General features: G+C 46.2%; 1 protein-coding gene across 8 annotated transcripts in view; it reads left to right on the top strand.

The window, feature by feature from the left end:
• dlec1 (DLEC1 cilia and flagella associated protein) overlaps positions 1-15741 on the top strand; it is a 149781-nt gene that overhangs the window by 73129 nt on the left and 60911 nt on the right. For all 8 annotated transcript variants that reach the window (XM_078429930.1, XM_078429947.1, XM_078429957.1 and 5 more), the window contains 4 exons: positions 3541-3699; positions 4511-4650; positions 9724-9877; positions 13358-13468. In XM_078429930.1, coding sequence (XP_078286056.1) covers positions 3541-3699; positions 4511-4650; positions 9724-9877; positions 13358-13468 — 564 coding nt within the window. The remainder of the gene's footprint in view (positions 1-3540; positions 3700-4510; positions 4651-9723; positions 9878-13357; positions 13469-15741) is intronic.

Consider the following 15741-nt stretch of genomic DNA (forward strand, 5'->3'; position numbering starts at 1 on the left):
CTCTGTTAGCAGGCTTCTGAACGGTCCTTCCGTAAGCTAGGGTGCTGTCCGATTAGGGTTACCAACTTTCTAACTCCCAAATAAGGGACAAAAGGTGACTTCACCGCCCCGCGCCCCATGTGACCTCACCCAGCCAGCGGTCACGAGCTCCCGCTCCACCAATAGCAGCCGCCCGGGCCGGGAGGCGGGTTGCTACTCAACCTCCGTTAGGCGAACACACTCGGCCCCACTCCCCGAACACACTCCGTTAGCCTACACTGTTCGGGCCTATGCTGTCCGGGCCTACAGCGGCCCCCGGGCCTACAGTGTTCGGGCCTACGGTGTCCGGGCCTACAGTATCCGGGCCTACAGTGTCCGGGCCTACAGTGTCCGGGCCTACAGTGTCCGGGCCTACAGCGCCCCCTGGGCTAATACGGGACAAGGGTACGGGACAAACAAATTTAGCCCAATATACGGGATGTCCCGGCTAATATGGAACAGTTGGTAACCCATGTCCGATTCACCAACATTTCCCAGCGACTGCATGCATTTTCTCCGGGTGCTCCGGTTTTCTCCCACATCCCAAAGTCATGCGGGTTTGTAGATAACAGAGCTTTATTTGTCGTTCGGTACCGAAGTACCGAACGAAACTACATAGCAGTCATAGAAAAAAAAAAAACACAAGACACATAACCCCAACACAAACGTCCATCACAGTGACTCCAAACACCCCCTCACTGTGATGGAGGCAACAAAACTTCCACTCTCTTCCCCACGCCCACGGACAGACAGCTCGTCCCCGACCGACCCGCACAGTCCCCGCACCGGGCGCTGAAACGTCCCGCGGCCGAACCGGGCGATGAAAGGCCCGCGACCAAGCCTTGCGCAGCTAAGTCCCGTGGTGGAGCCGCACCGGGCGATGTCAAGTCCGCAGTCGAGCCGCACCAGCGATGAAAAGCCCCGCAGTCGAGCTGCACCGGGCGATGTTAAGCCCCGCAGCCGAGCTGCACCGGGCACTGTTAAGTCCAGCGGCCAAGCCGCACCGGGATGTAAAGTCCAGCGGCCAAGCCGCACCGGGATGTAAAGTCCAGCGGCCAAGCCGCACTGGGATGTAAAGTCCAGCGGCCGAGCCGCACCAGGATGTAAAGTCCAGCGGCCGAGCCGCAGGGGGCGATGTTAGGCCCCGCAGCCGAGCCGCACCCCGCGCCGTGAGGAAGAGAAAAGTTCCCCCCCCCCCCCCCCCCACCTCACCACACCCACCCCCACCCACCCACACCACCACCCCCTCCCACCCATACACAACCAAAAAAATATATATAAAAACCATCCCAACACCGACACACAACAAAAAAAAGACGGACAGACTGCTAGTCAGCCGCTGCCGTTAGGCGCCGCCACTGCATTGGCCTTTGTAAATTGCCCGTCATGTGTAGGAAGTGAGAAAACATCAAACTAATGTGAACGGGTGATTGAAGGTCAGCATGGATTCGGTGGGCCGATAAGCCTGTTTCCATGCTGTATCTTTCCATCAACGTCTCTTTGCCCACAAGTTGCCTATAGCTCTTGAGAAATTACAACAGTGATCACTTAAAAAAAAACATGTGACTAACATTTCTGGAAATTTGAGGTTGTGGGGGATGAATTATGAATGCAAAACATTGTACAGGCCCCTGGTGAGACCACACCTGGAGTATTGTGTGCATTTTTGGTCTCCTAATTTGAGGAAGGATATCCTTGCTATTGAGGGAGGGCAGCGTAGGTTCACGAGGTTAATCCCTGGGATGGCGGAACTGTCATATGAGGAAAGAATGGAGAGACTGGGATTGTACACACTGGAATTTAGAAGGATGAGAGGGGATCTTATAGAAACATATAACATTATTCAGGGATTGGACACGCTAGAGGCAGGAAACATGTTCCCGATGTTGGGGGAGTCCCGAACCAGGGGCCACAGTTTAAGTATAAGGGGGAGGCCATTTAGAACAGAGATGAGGAAAAACATTTTCACCCAGAGAGTTGTGAATCTGTGGAATTCTCTGCCTCAGAAGGCAGTGGAGGCCAATTCTCTGGATGCTTTTGAGAGAGAGTTAGTTAGAGCTCTTAAAGATAGCGGAATCAAGGGATATGGGGAGAAGGCAGGATCGGGGTACTGATTGTGGATGATCAGCCATGACCACAGTGAATGGCGGTGCATACAGGCTCGAAGGGCCGAATGGCTTCCTCCTGCACCTATTGTCTATTCTCTATATCGTCTATTAAAATGAAGTGCCGTTATTGGTGGTGTTCATCAGTCTGTTCATGCCTGCTGCCATCCACCTTCTAAGCACGTTAGACCACAAGGGAGGTTCTGGGTGAAATATCAGAGATCTGCAGACATGCCCAGACCCATATCCAAAAACCTGCCATTAGGATTAAAGTATTTAGCCATCTGGGGGAAACTCAATGCACTGTGGGCAACTCAATGAGTTTAGATTTGTTTTTAGATTTAGAGATACAGCGCGGAAACAGGCCCTTCGGCCCACCGTGTCCGCGCCGCCCAGCGATCCCCGCACATTAACACTATCCTACACCCACTAGGGACAATTTTTACATTTACCCAGTCAATTAACCTACATACCTGTATGTCTTTGGAGTGTGGGAGGAAACCGAAGATCTCGGTGAAAACCCACGCAGGTCACGGGGAGAACGTACAAACTCCGTACAGGCAGCACCCGTAGTTGGGATGGAACCCGGGTCTCCGGCGCTGCATTCGCTGTAAGGTGGCAACTCTACTGCTGCGCCATCGTATATAGTTGGTGCTATATACTGTATAATACCGCCTTAACTCCCACTTATTTATCACCATTACATGGATTCCTGGTACCTCAAGAGAAAACAAATTCAAACAGGTTGAAATCCTTCTGATGTCCGTGTCTCCTTCGCCTCCAGCCCTGAATGTGTTATGAGCCTCCCCAACATGCCATTGTACATTACCCAACCAGATTTACTCTTAGAAAGTTTGAATAATTACAAGGTTCTATCTGATGGATGAAAACTTTCAAAAGGAACTTGCAATCCAGCTTTTTTCCCCCACTCTCCTTGCTACAATCAGTCTGAAGAAGGGTTCCGACCCGAAACATCACCTATCCATGCTCTCCAGAAATGCTGCCGAACCCTCCAAGTTACTCCAGCACTTTGTGTCTATCTTTGGTATGAACCAGCATCTGCAATTCCTTTTTATTATGTTTGTTTCTATATCAAAATAGATGAATTTTCCATCTTAAAACCTAACTCAATGTGCAATCTCTGATCATTTTTCATTGAGTCGTATAGTCATCCAGCGTGGAAGCAGTCTCTTCGGCCCACTACGTCCATTCCGACCATTTACACTACTCCTACACAAACTAATTTTATTCTCCCCACATTCTCGCCAACATCCTCTATCTCTCCCCCCCCCCATATTCTACCATTCATCTATATATTCGGGATGATTAATAATGGCCAATCAGCCCACCAACCTACACAATTTTCTTTCTCAACTTTCTCACAACCCTGTTGCAAATGTTGTTGTTGCTTTTTCAGGGTCCGCGGGTTTGCATAGACCTCCCGTCTCTGGATTTCTGCCTGGTGAAGCTCGGAACCAGAGCTGCTTGCAGCCTGCATCTCAAGAACAAATGCCAGCTGGCTGCTTCGTGGTTTTTGCAAGAAAGTGCTGCATGCCTGATGGAGAGAGAGGAAGAGGTAGGGACAGTTCTGGGACCCAAGAGGTTTGTTATCGGAGATTTGCTTTCCTTCCTCACTTTGTTTAGTTTAGTTTTACGTTTGTTTAGAGTTCCGGCGGGGAAACAGGTCCTTCGGTCCAGCAAGTCCACGCCGACCAGCGATCCCCGCACGCTAACTCTATCCCACGCACTAGGGACAATTTACAATTTCACCAAAGCCAGTTAACCTACAAACCTATACGCATTTGGAATGTGGGAGGAAACCAGTGCACCTGGAGAAAACCCACGTGGTTATGGGGAGAACGTGCAAACTCCACACAGACAGCACCCGTAGTCGGGATGGAACCCAGCCCCCTGGCGCAGTAAAGTAGCAACTCTACCGCTGCGTCACTGTGTCGCCCATAAATTCACGAAAATTATAAAACAAAACTACAGTGTAATTAATCTCAAAACTAGCAATGCAGCCAAACACAAATGTAAGAACTTTGTTGCTGTTAGTCCCCTCTCTTCCATTTAAGAAGATGGTGGTGGAGGGTTTTCAAGTTGAAATCTATCTCCTAGGGAGGGAAGGGGAGGGAGGGAGGGGGGAGGAGGGAGGAGTGAGGAGGGAGGATAAGGTGGGTTGAGGGGGATGGAGTGGGGGGGTGGAGGGGAAGGGGGAGGAGAAGGGGGAGGGGGGGAGAGGGAGGTGGGGAGGGGAAGTGGAGGGAGAGGGAGGGGGGAAAGGGGACGGGGGAGGAGAGGTTGCTGCACCAATGCAGGAGAGGTTTGGGCCCAACAGGTCCACTTGGTCTAGTTTCCTCTAACTACACATCACTATCTAATTGCAGGTGTCACAATTTACCTTTGAACCACCCAGTGGCGATCTGCCACCACTGTCTGAATACACTGTGAACGTACTGTTCACACCCACCAAGTGTCAAAGCCTGAAGACTGTTCTCGAACTGAATGTAGAAAATGGAAATGCAAGGTAAACGAGGCAAACACAACATTCTTATCCCACTCATCCATCCGGACGCAACATCCTGGTCCCTTGCAAAGGTTCACGCTCCGCATGTTCTCTGCGGTGCAGTCATATTGCATTTTCAGGTCTCCTATCGGGATCAGAGACCTCTGGTGTACCTGTGCAGCTCTGTTCTCTTTAGGCCCCATATTCTTTACCGCCTTCTTTGTCTTCTGTTGTTGTGTTAGCAACTCTCACTGGGGTTGCTAACTATCTCGCTCCCAAATAAGGGACAAGGTGACATCACCGCCCGTGCCCCATGTGACCCCACCCAGCCAGCGGCCACGTGCTCCCACTCCACTAATGGCGGCCTCCGTTAGGCGGCACCTGGGACTCCGGGCCTACGCTGACCGGACCTACAGCGGCTTCCGGACCTACACTGTCCGGATCTACAGCATCCGGGCCTACAGCGCCCCCCGGCCCTAATATGGGACAAGGGCGTTTCCCTTTGGGGACAAACCAATTTAGCCCAAAATATGGGATGTCCCAGCTAATACGGGACAGTTGGCAACCCTAGCTGTCACCCACGTGAAATCCTCCACGGATGGTTGAGGTGACTTCACTGGGAATATGAATCAGACAGTTCAGAAGGACAGCATCAGCCCACACTGCCTCTGGAACCAGCTCTCAGACAGACCTATCCATGATTCCCACTTCCCCACTCTTTCTCCACGGCCCACAACTTCTCCTTTTCAAGCACTTAGACAATAGACAATAGACAATAGACAATAGACAATAGGTGCAGGAGTAGGCCATTTGGCCCTTCGAGCCAGCACCGCCATTCAATGTGATCATGTCTGATCATTCTCAATTAGTACCCCGTTCCTGCTTTCTCCCCATACCCCCTGACTCCGCTATCCCTAAGAGCTCTATCTAGCTCTCTCTTGAATGTATTCAGAGAATTGGCCTCCACTGCCCTCTGAGGCAGAGAATTCCACAGATTCACAACTCTCTGATTAAAAAAGTTTTTCCTCATCTCTGTTCTAAATGGCCTACCCCTTATTCTTAAACTGTGGCCCCTGGTTCTGGACTCCCCCAACATTGGGAACATGTTTCCTGCCTCTAACATGTCCAACCCCTTAATAATCTTATACGTTTTGATAAGATCCCCTCTCATCCTTCTAAATTCCAGTGTATACAAACCTAGTCGCTCCAGTCTTTCAATATATGACAGTCCCGCCATTCCGGGAATTAACCTAGTAAACCTACGCTGCACGCCCTCAATAGCAAGAATATCTTTCCTCAAATTTGGAGACCAAAACTGCACACAGTACTCCAGGTGCAGTCTCACTAGGGTCCTGTACAACTGCAGAAGGACCTCTTTGCTCCTATACTCAACTCCTCTTGTTATGAAGGCCAACACACGGGCGGCACGGTAGCGCAGCGGTAGAGTTGCTGCTTTACAGCGAATGCAGCGCCGGAGACTCAGGTTCGATCCTGACTACGGGTGCTGCACTGTAAGGAGTTTGTACGTTCTCCCCGTGACCTGCGTGGGTTTACTCCGAGATCTTCGGTTTCCTCCCACACTCCAAAGACGTACAGGTATGTAGGTTAATTGGCTGGGTAAAATGTAAAAAAAAATTGTCCCTAGTGGGTGTAGGATAGTGTTAATGTACGGGGATCACTGGGCGGCACGGACTTGGAGGGCCGAAAAGGCCTGTTTCCGGCTGTATATATATGATATGATATGATGATATTCCATTGGCTTTCTTCACTGCCTGCTGTACCTGCATGCTTCCTTTCAGTGACTGATGCACTAAGACACCCAGATCACATTGTACGTCCCCTTTTCCTAACTTGACACCATTCAAATAATAATCTGCCTTCCTATTCTTACCACCAAAGTGGATAACCTCACACTTATCCACATTAAACTGCATCTGCCATGCATCCGCCCACTCACACAACCTGTCCAAGTCACCCTGCAACCTCATAGCATCTTCCTCACAGTTCACACTGCCACCTAGCTTTGTATCATCGGCAAATTTGCTAATGGTACTTTTAATCCCTTCATCCAAGTCATTGATGTATATTGTAAATAGCTGCGGTCCCAACACCGAGCCTTGCGGTACCCCACTAGTCACTGCCTGCCATTCTGAAAGGGACCCATTTATCCCCACTCTTTGCTTTCTGTCTGTCAACCAACTTTCTATCCATGTCAGTACCCTACCTCCAATACCATGTGCTCTAATTTTGCCCACCAATCTCCTATGTGGGATCTTGTCGAAGGCTTTCTGAAAGTCGAGGTACACCACATCCACCGGCTCTCCCCTGTCAATTTTCCTAGTTACATCCTCAAAAAATTCCAGTAGATTAGTCAAGAACGATTTCCCCTTCGTAAATCCATGCTGACTTGGAACGATCCTGTTACTGCGATCCAAATGCTCCGCAATTTCGTCTTTTATAATTGACTCCAGCATCTTCCCCACCACTGATGTCAGACTAACTGGTCTATAATTTCCCGTTTTCTCTCTCCCTCCTTTCTTGAAAAGTGGGATAACATTAGCTACCCTCCAATCCACAGGAACTGACCCGGAATCTATAGAACATTGGAAAATAATCACTAATGCGTCCACAATGTCTAGAGCCATCTCCTTAAGCACCCTGGGATGCAGACTATCAGGCCCTGGGGATTTATCAGCCTTGAGTCCCATTAGTCTACCCAAAACTTTTTCCTGCCTAATGTGGATTTCCTCCAGTTCCTCCGTCACCCTAGGATCTCTGGCCACTAGAACATCTGGGAGATTGTTTGTATCCTCCTCAGTGAAGACAGATCCGAAGTACCGGTTCAACTCGTCTGCCATTTCCTTGTTCTCCATAATAAATTCCCTTGCTTCTGTCTTCAAGGGACCCACATTTGCCTTGACTATTTTTTTCCTCTTCACATACCTAAAAAAGCTTTTACTATCCTCCTTTATATTATTGGCTAGTTTACCCTCGTACCTCATCTTTTCTCCCCGTATTGCCTTTTTAGTTATCTTCTGTTGCTCTTTAAAAGAGTCCCAATCCTCTGGCTTCCCACTCTTCTTTGCTATGTTATACTTCTTCCCTTTTATTTTTATGCTGTCCTTGACTTCCCTTGTCAGCCACGGGTGCCTCTTACTCCCCTTAGAATCTTTCCTCCTCTTTGGGATAAATTGATCCTGCAACTTCTGCATTATTCCCAGGAATACCTGCTATTGCTGTTCCACAGCTGTTCCCTGCTATGGCCTCCTTCCAGTCAATTTTGGCCAACTCCTGCCTCATGCCTCTGTAATCCCCTTTGCTATACTGTAATACTGACACCTCCGATTTTCCCTTCTCCCTCTCAATTTGTAGAGTAAAACTTATCATATTGTGGTCACTGCGTCCTAATGGCTCATTTACCTCGAGTCCCCTTATCAGGTCAGGTTCATTACATAACACTAAATCCAGAATTGCCTTCTCCCTGGTAGGCTCCAGTACAAGCTGTTCTAAGAATCCATCTCGGAGGCACTCCACAAACTCTCTTTCCTGGGGTCCATTACCAACCAGATTTTCCCAGTCTACCTGCATGTTAAATCTCCCATGACCACCGTAGCATTACATTTGTGACATGCCAATTTTAGCTCCTGATTCAACTTGCACCCTATGTCGAGGCTACTGTTTGGGGGCCTGTAGATGACTCCCATTAGGATCTTTTTACAATTCCTTATCTCTATCCATACTGATTCTACATCTCCTGATTCTATGTCACTCCTTGCAAGGGAGTGAATATCATTCCTTACCAACAGAGCTACCCCGCTCCCTCTCCCCACCTGCCTGTTTTTTCTGTACGTTGTGTACCCCTGAATATTCAGCTCCCAGCCCTGGTCCTCTTGTAGCCATGTCTCAGTGATTCACACTGATTTGTCCCATTCTCTTCAGAAGGCCACCATTAAATCTTCAGGTGGTGAATTCCGGGTCGTACAACGCCTCACATTAATCTACTCTTCCCCCTCTTGGAATCCCATGTAGTTGTGCTGTATTGCATAGTTCCCAAATGCTAATCAGTTATAACACAAATTATGAATTACGAAATATTGTCTTACACGGGCTCAATTCATCTTAACGCGATTTCAATTGGGAAGCGGGACAAATTGGTTATAATGCGATTCCAATCTGGAACTAGAGAACTACTTAAAAGGTACTTTGAAAACTAACAAGCAGAGAAAATGTTGTATTGGGGAAAACATAGAAAAAAAAACTGTTTCCATGTAACTACCCCACAGTAATCAGACACCATTATCTCTTAAGAACACAGCTAGGTTCTCCACATCATATGCTATTAAATAATGTAACAGACAGTTTAGTTTGGTTTAGTTTAGAGATACAACGCGGAAACAGGCCCTTTCGGCCCACCGGGTCCGCGCCGACCAGCGATCCCCGCACATTAGCACTATCCTACACCCACTAGGGACAATTTTTACATTTACCAAGCCAATTAACCCTCAAACCTGCACGTCTTTGGAGTGTGGGAGGAAAACTGAAGATCTCGGTGAAAACCCACGCAGGTCACGGGAAGAATGTACAAACTCCGTACAGACAGCACCCGTAGTCAGGATGGAACCCGGGTCTCCGGCGCTGCATTCGCTGTAAGGCGGCAACTCTACCGCTGCGCCACCGTGCTTTTAGTATTTTTAGCTGGTGGTACCAAATATAAACTTACAACTATTACATTTTAAAAATTTCTACAAATCCTTCAGTCGACCCTTTTGTACACCCCCTCAATTATAAATCTCTTAAACCTGCTCCGCCACAGTCCAAGTCACGTCAAGTCTATTTGTCACATACACATACACGATGTGCAGTGAAATGAAAGTGGCAACGCCTGCGGATTGTGCACAAAAAGAATTACAGTTACAGCATATAAATTAAAGTTAATACAGAAAAGAAAAATGTAGTCCCTGGAGTTATAAAAGTTAACAGTCCTGATGGCCTGTGGGAAGAAACTCCGTCTCATCCTCTCCGTTTTCACAGCTCCCTTTTCACAGTGCAGTTGTCAGTGGGGAGATTGTCCAGTGAGTTGTTTGCTCTCTCTAGTCACGTCGCAGTGCAGGCTGAGGTCCAGGAGGTGAGGGTCTGCCTGCTGAGTTGCACAGTGGTGTTCAAAGATATCTACATCGGCATCCCAGCCCAGGAGAAGGCATGGCTGTTCAACCAGACGCTGCTGCCTGCAACATGCGCCTGGGGGCAGGTAAGTTTGAAGAACTCATGTAGGCCGAATATTACAGTCAACATCTCATTCCTAAACCTGAGTAGAAACCAACCTATCATACCCGCTGGTAGACACAACATGCTGGAGTAACTCAGCGGGTCAGGCAGCATCTTGGGAGAGAAGGAATGGGTGACGTTTCATGTCGAGGCTCTTCTTTAGACTGATGAAGGGTCTCGACCCGAAATGTCACCCATTCCTTCTCTCCAGAGATGCTGCCTGACCCGCTGAGTTACTCCAGCACTCTGTGAAACGTCACCTATCCACGTTCTCCAGAGATGCTGCCTCACTCGCTGAGTTACTCCAGCACTCTGTGAAACGTCACCTATCCATGTTCTCCAGAGATGCTGCCTGACCCGCTGAGTTACTCCAGCACTCTGTGAAACGTCACCTATCCATGTTCTCCAGAGATGCTGCCTGACCCGCTGAGTTACTCCAGCACTCTGTGAAACGTCACCTATCCATGTTCTCCAGAGATGCTGCCTGACCCGCTGAGTTACTCCAGCACTCTGTGAAACGTCACCTATCCATGTTCTCCAGAGATGCTGCCTGACCCGCTGAGTTACTCCAGCATGTTGTGTCTACCATCGATTTAAACCAGCATCTGCAGTTCTTTTCTACCTATCATACCTGCCTGATTCTAACTGCCTCATTCATCTCTAACCACATTTTGCAAACAGCTAACTCCTCTTGCTTGTCAAGTCCCAACTTAAATTAAATTCTACGTCAAGTTAAAACAATGATCCACATGAGGCAGCTCTGTCACCCTCTGTGCTTCAGGTTTCTCTATGGTAACTTTGCCAGTTATATAATATTTCATAGGTAGACACAAAATGCTGGAGTAACTCAGCGGGTCGGGCAGCATCTCTGGAGAGAAGGAATGGGTGACCTTTCGGGTCGAAACTCTTCAACAGTCTGAAGAAGGGTCTCGACCCGAAACGTCACCCATTCCTTCTCTCCAGAGATGCTGCCTGCCCCGCTGAGTTACTCCAGCATTTTGTGTCTACCTTCAATTTAAACCAGCATCTGCAGTTTTTATCCTTCATTACACATGTAGCCCAATCACCTCATTGAGAGAAGGGATTGCAGATGCAAAGCCCTTGAGTAACTCAGTGAGTCAGGCAGCAGCTCCGGACGACATGGACAGGTGACGTTTCAGGTTGGGGACTCTCCCACAGACGTAACACAAGGAGCTGCAGGTGCTGCAATCTTGCACAAAACACTAAGTGCTGGATTGACTCAGCAGGTCAGCCAGCATCTCTGGAGGGCATAGATAGATAATGTTTCGGGGACCGGAGCCTTCTTCAAACCGATGTACTCCAGAGTCGCTGCCTGACCTGTTGAGTTACTGCAGCACTTTATCTCCTGTGCTTCATTGAGAATTGGTTGCAAAAGCCCCTTCCCTGCCATACAGTCCGTCAGTCTGAAGAAGGGCCCCAAACCTAAACGTCACCTATCTTTTTTTCTCCGGAGATGTTGCCTGACCCACTGAGTTACTCCAGCACGTTAAGCTAGTGCAGAACCTGTAGCATATGTTATTAAGCAGCTTTAAATGACAAAAATACACGTAAAATATTAAAACATAAATTATTTACTTGCATTTAAAAACAAATAGTTTATCTAAATAAGCATGTGAACTTCAGGAAATAAAAAGGTAAGCGTCGTGTTTTCAGGCGCCGAGCTCATGTAACACACAGAATATATTAAAATAAACTTTATTTGTACAAGAACTAATAATACAACAACCTAGAAGAAATAAAGTAGTAACAACACCTAAGCAAGCAAGAAGAACGAATCGATAATCACAAATAAGTGAACACTGAATTTAGGTATAAAAACATACAAGACCATACGATTTATTGAACATCATAAAAAAATACGATAATTAAAATTTTAGATCATTTTGCACCGGCCACAACAGTATGATATGGCAAGTGGCAAGGCAAGACCATACACCGATCAGCCAAAACATTATGACCACCTGCCTAATATGCTGTTGGTCCCCCGTGTGCAGCCCCATACGCAGCAGGGTGCGATGCACTGTGTATTGTGACACATTCCTCCCGTGACCACCATTAACATTTTCTGTGACTTGTGCCACAGTCGACCTTCTGTCGGTTCGGACCAGACGGGATAGCCTTCGTTGCCCTCGCGCATCGATGAGCCTTGGGCGCCCAACACCCTGTCTGTCGCCGGTTTGTGGTTTGTCCCTCCTCGGACCACTGTCGGTAGGTACTCACCACTGCTGACCGGGAGCACCCCACAAGCCTTGCCGTTTCAGAGATGCTCTGACCCAGTCGTCTGGCCATAACAATTTGGCCCTTGTCAAAGTCGCTCAGGTCTTTACTCCTGCCCATTTCTCCTGCATCCAACACATCAACTTCAAGAACTGACTGTTCACTTGCTGCCTAATATATCCCACCCCTTGACAGGTGCCATTGTAACAAGATAAACAATGTTATTCACTTCGCCTGTCAGTGGTCATAATGTTTTGGCTGATCGGTGTACATCTTAGGTTTGTTTATGAAAGGGTTCAGATGATTTACCCGGATGTCTCCAGGATTCAAGGGACTGAGCTATAGGGAGAGGCTGAGCAGGCTCGGCCTTAATTCCTTGGAGTGCAGGAGGATGAGGGGTGATCTTATAGAGATGTACAAAATCACGAGGGGAATGGATCGGGTAAACGCACAGTCTTTTGTCCAGAGTAAGGAATCGAGCACCAGATGATATCAGTTCAAGGTGAGAGGGGCAAAGAGTTAATGGGAAACTGAGGGGTAACTTTTTCACACAAAGGGTGGTGGATGTATGGAACGAGCTGCCGGTGTAAGTGGATGAGGCAGGGACTATCGCAACGCTTAAGAAACATTTAGACAGGTACATGGATGGAACAGGTTTAGAGGGATATGGGCCTCTACATATAAAATTATAAAAGGATTGGACAAGCTAGATGCAGGAAAAATGTTCCCAATGTTGGGGGAGTCCAGAACCAGGGGCCACAGTCTAAGAATAAAGGGGAGGCCATTTAAAACTGAGGTGAGAAAAAACTTTTTCACCCAGAGTTGTGAATTTGTGGAATTCTCTGCCACAGAGGGCAGTGGAGGCCAATTCACTGGATGAATTTAAAAGAGTTAGATAGAGCTCTAGGGGCTGACGGAAACAAGGAATATGGGGAAAAGGCAGGCACGGGTTACTGATTGTGGATGATCAGCCATGATCACAATGAATGGCGGTGCTGGCTTGAAGGGTCAAATGGCCTCCTCCTGCACCTATTTTCTATGTTTGTATGGGCCAAACGCAGGCAGGTTGGACTAGTGTAGATGGGGCATGTTGGTCGGTGTGTGCAAGTTGGACTGAAGAGCCTGTTTGTACATTCTATGACTCTATAGTATCATTATACTGTATGTGAGAGTAGCTGTGGTAAGGATCCCCATGTGATTATGTGCTTCTCTCTTTGTCAATAAGGTGCATCAAAGCCATGCACATCAATGTCGAGTCAAAATCACTCCAGCAAGCTTCACCTTGGGACCAAATGAAAAGGCGGGGATGTGCATCGAATTGACAGTTTTCAGCGCAGTGAGTGTTTCCTTCAACGTTTGCTGTCAACTTAAATCGTTTTATTACATGAATCATAAGGACTGAATATAATTGTTTATCACAAGCGGAGATCGTTCAGCCCATCGGGCCTGAGCTGGTTTTCCAATTGTTCGCACTCCCCCTAAGCCTTTCTCCAACGATGCACAGATTTTCCTCATTATAAGTTCATCAGATAAAGGAGAAGAATTAGCCCATTCAGCCCATCAAGTTCGGTAGGGCAGTCACGGTGGCGCAGCGGTAGAGTCGCTGCCTTACAGCGAATGCAGCGCCGGAGACCCGGGTTCCATCCCGACTACGGGTGCTGTCTGTATGGAGTTTGTACGTTCTTCCCGTGACCTGCATGGGTTTTCTCCGAGATCTTCAGTTTCCTCCCACACTCCAAAATCGTACAGGTTTGTAGATTAATTGGCTTGGTAAATGTAAAAATTGTCCCTAGTGGGTGTAGGATAGTGTTAATGTGCGGGGATCGCTGGTCGGCGCGGACCCAGTGGGCCGAAAGGGCCTGTTTCTGTGCTGTATCTCTAAACTAAACTAAAAAAGTCTACTCTGCCATTCAATCATGGCTGATCTATATTTCTCTCTCAACCCCATTCTCCTGCCTCCCAATAATACCTAATACCCACACTAATTAAGAATTTGTCAATCTCCGCCTTATAAATATCCATTCATTATTAAACGAAGATTTAGCAATCATTTCGCTAGATGCTGAAAAAGCATTTGATCAAGTAGAATGGCCCTATCTTTTCTCAGTGATGGAAAATTTTCAATTAGGTGAAAATTTTTGTTCATGGGTGAAACTTTTATATACATCCCCAACAGCTAGAATATTAACTAATCAAATGCTGTCATCCAAATTTCATTTATTTAGGGGTTGTAGACAAGGATGCCCACTATCTCTGCTTCTATTTGCCCTCGTTATAGAACCACTTGCTGAGAGTATTAGATCAAATCCAGACATTCACGGTTATAACACTAAACATACAACCAATAAAATTTCTTTATACGCGGATGATGTATTAATAATATACATTACAAATCCTGAAATTAGCATTCCGAATTTATTAAATCTCATAACTCAATTTGGTTCATTTTCAGGTTATAGAATTAACTGGTGCAAAAGTGAAATTATGCCAATAATGGAGCACAATCCGGCCATACTTCAACAATTTCCTTTTAAAATTGCCTATGAAAAGTTTAAATATCTTGGAATTTACGTGACTAGGAAATATACTTCTTTATTTAAATTAAATTTTCCTCCTTTACTTACTAAATTACACAGAAATATCCAATTTTGGAAAACACTTCCTATATCATTAGTTGGTCGTAGTAATGCTATAAAGATGATCTTTCTTCCACAGCTACTATACTTATTTCAAGCAATTCCGATCTATCTTCCAAAAAAGTTTTTTTTTTAAATCGATTCAATTATTACTAATTTTATTTGGGACTACAAGACTCATAGAATAAATAAAAGACATCTATGTAAGTCTAAAACTAATGGAGGAATTGCCTTACCTAACTTCTTATTTTATTATTGGGCTGTTATTATTAAAAATATAACCTTCTGGTTGGATGACACTGATCAACAACCGGATTGGTTAAAGATGGAGAAAGAGGATTGTTTACCATTTGATATTGGTGCGATCCTCTTAGCTCCAATAAATTTAAATAAAAAAACATATGGAGGTAATCCCATTATACACAGTGTTATCCGTACCTGGAAACAATTAAAACGTACTTTAAAATTGAGTAAATTATCCTCTTTCCTCCCTATAACCCTATAAACCGTCTGTCTTAGATAGAGGATTTGCCCAATGGAAAAGTTATGGAATTAAAACGGTGGGAGATCTTTATCATGAGGGAACTTTTCTTTCTTTTCAGGATGTATTAATAATATACATTACAAATCCTGAAATTAGCATTCCGAATTTATTAAATCTCATAACTCAATTTGGTTCATTTTCAGGTTATAGAATTAACTGGTGCAAAAGTGAAATTATGCCAATAATGGAGCACAATCCGGCCATACTTCAACAATTTCCTTTTAAAATTGCCTATGAAAAGTTTAAATATCTTGGAATTTACGTGACTAGGAAATATACTTCTTTATTTAAATTAAATTTTCCTCCTTTACTTACTAAATTACACAGAAATATCCAATTTTGGAAAACACTTCCTATATCATTAGTTGGTCGTAGTAATGCTATAAAGATGATCTTTCTTCCACAGCTACTATACTTATTTCAAGCAAT

The sequence above is a fragment of the Rhinoraja longicauda genome, chromosome 2 (genome assembly GCF_053455715.1).
Source record: "Rhinoraja longicauda isolate Sanriku21f chromosome 2, sRhiLon1.1, whole genome shotgun sequence".
Classification (NCBI taxonomy): Eukaryota; Metazoa; Chordata; class Chondrichthyes; order Rajiformes; family Arhynchobatidae; genus Rhinoraja; species Rhinoraja longicauda.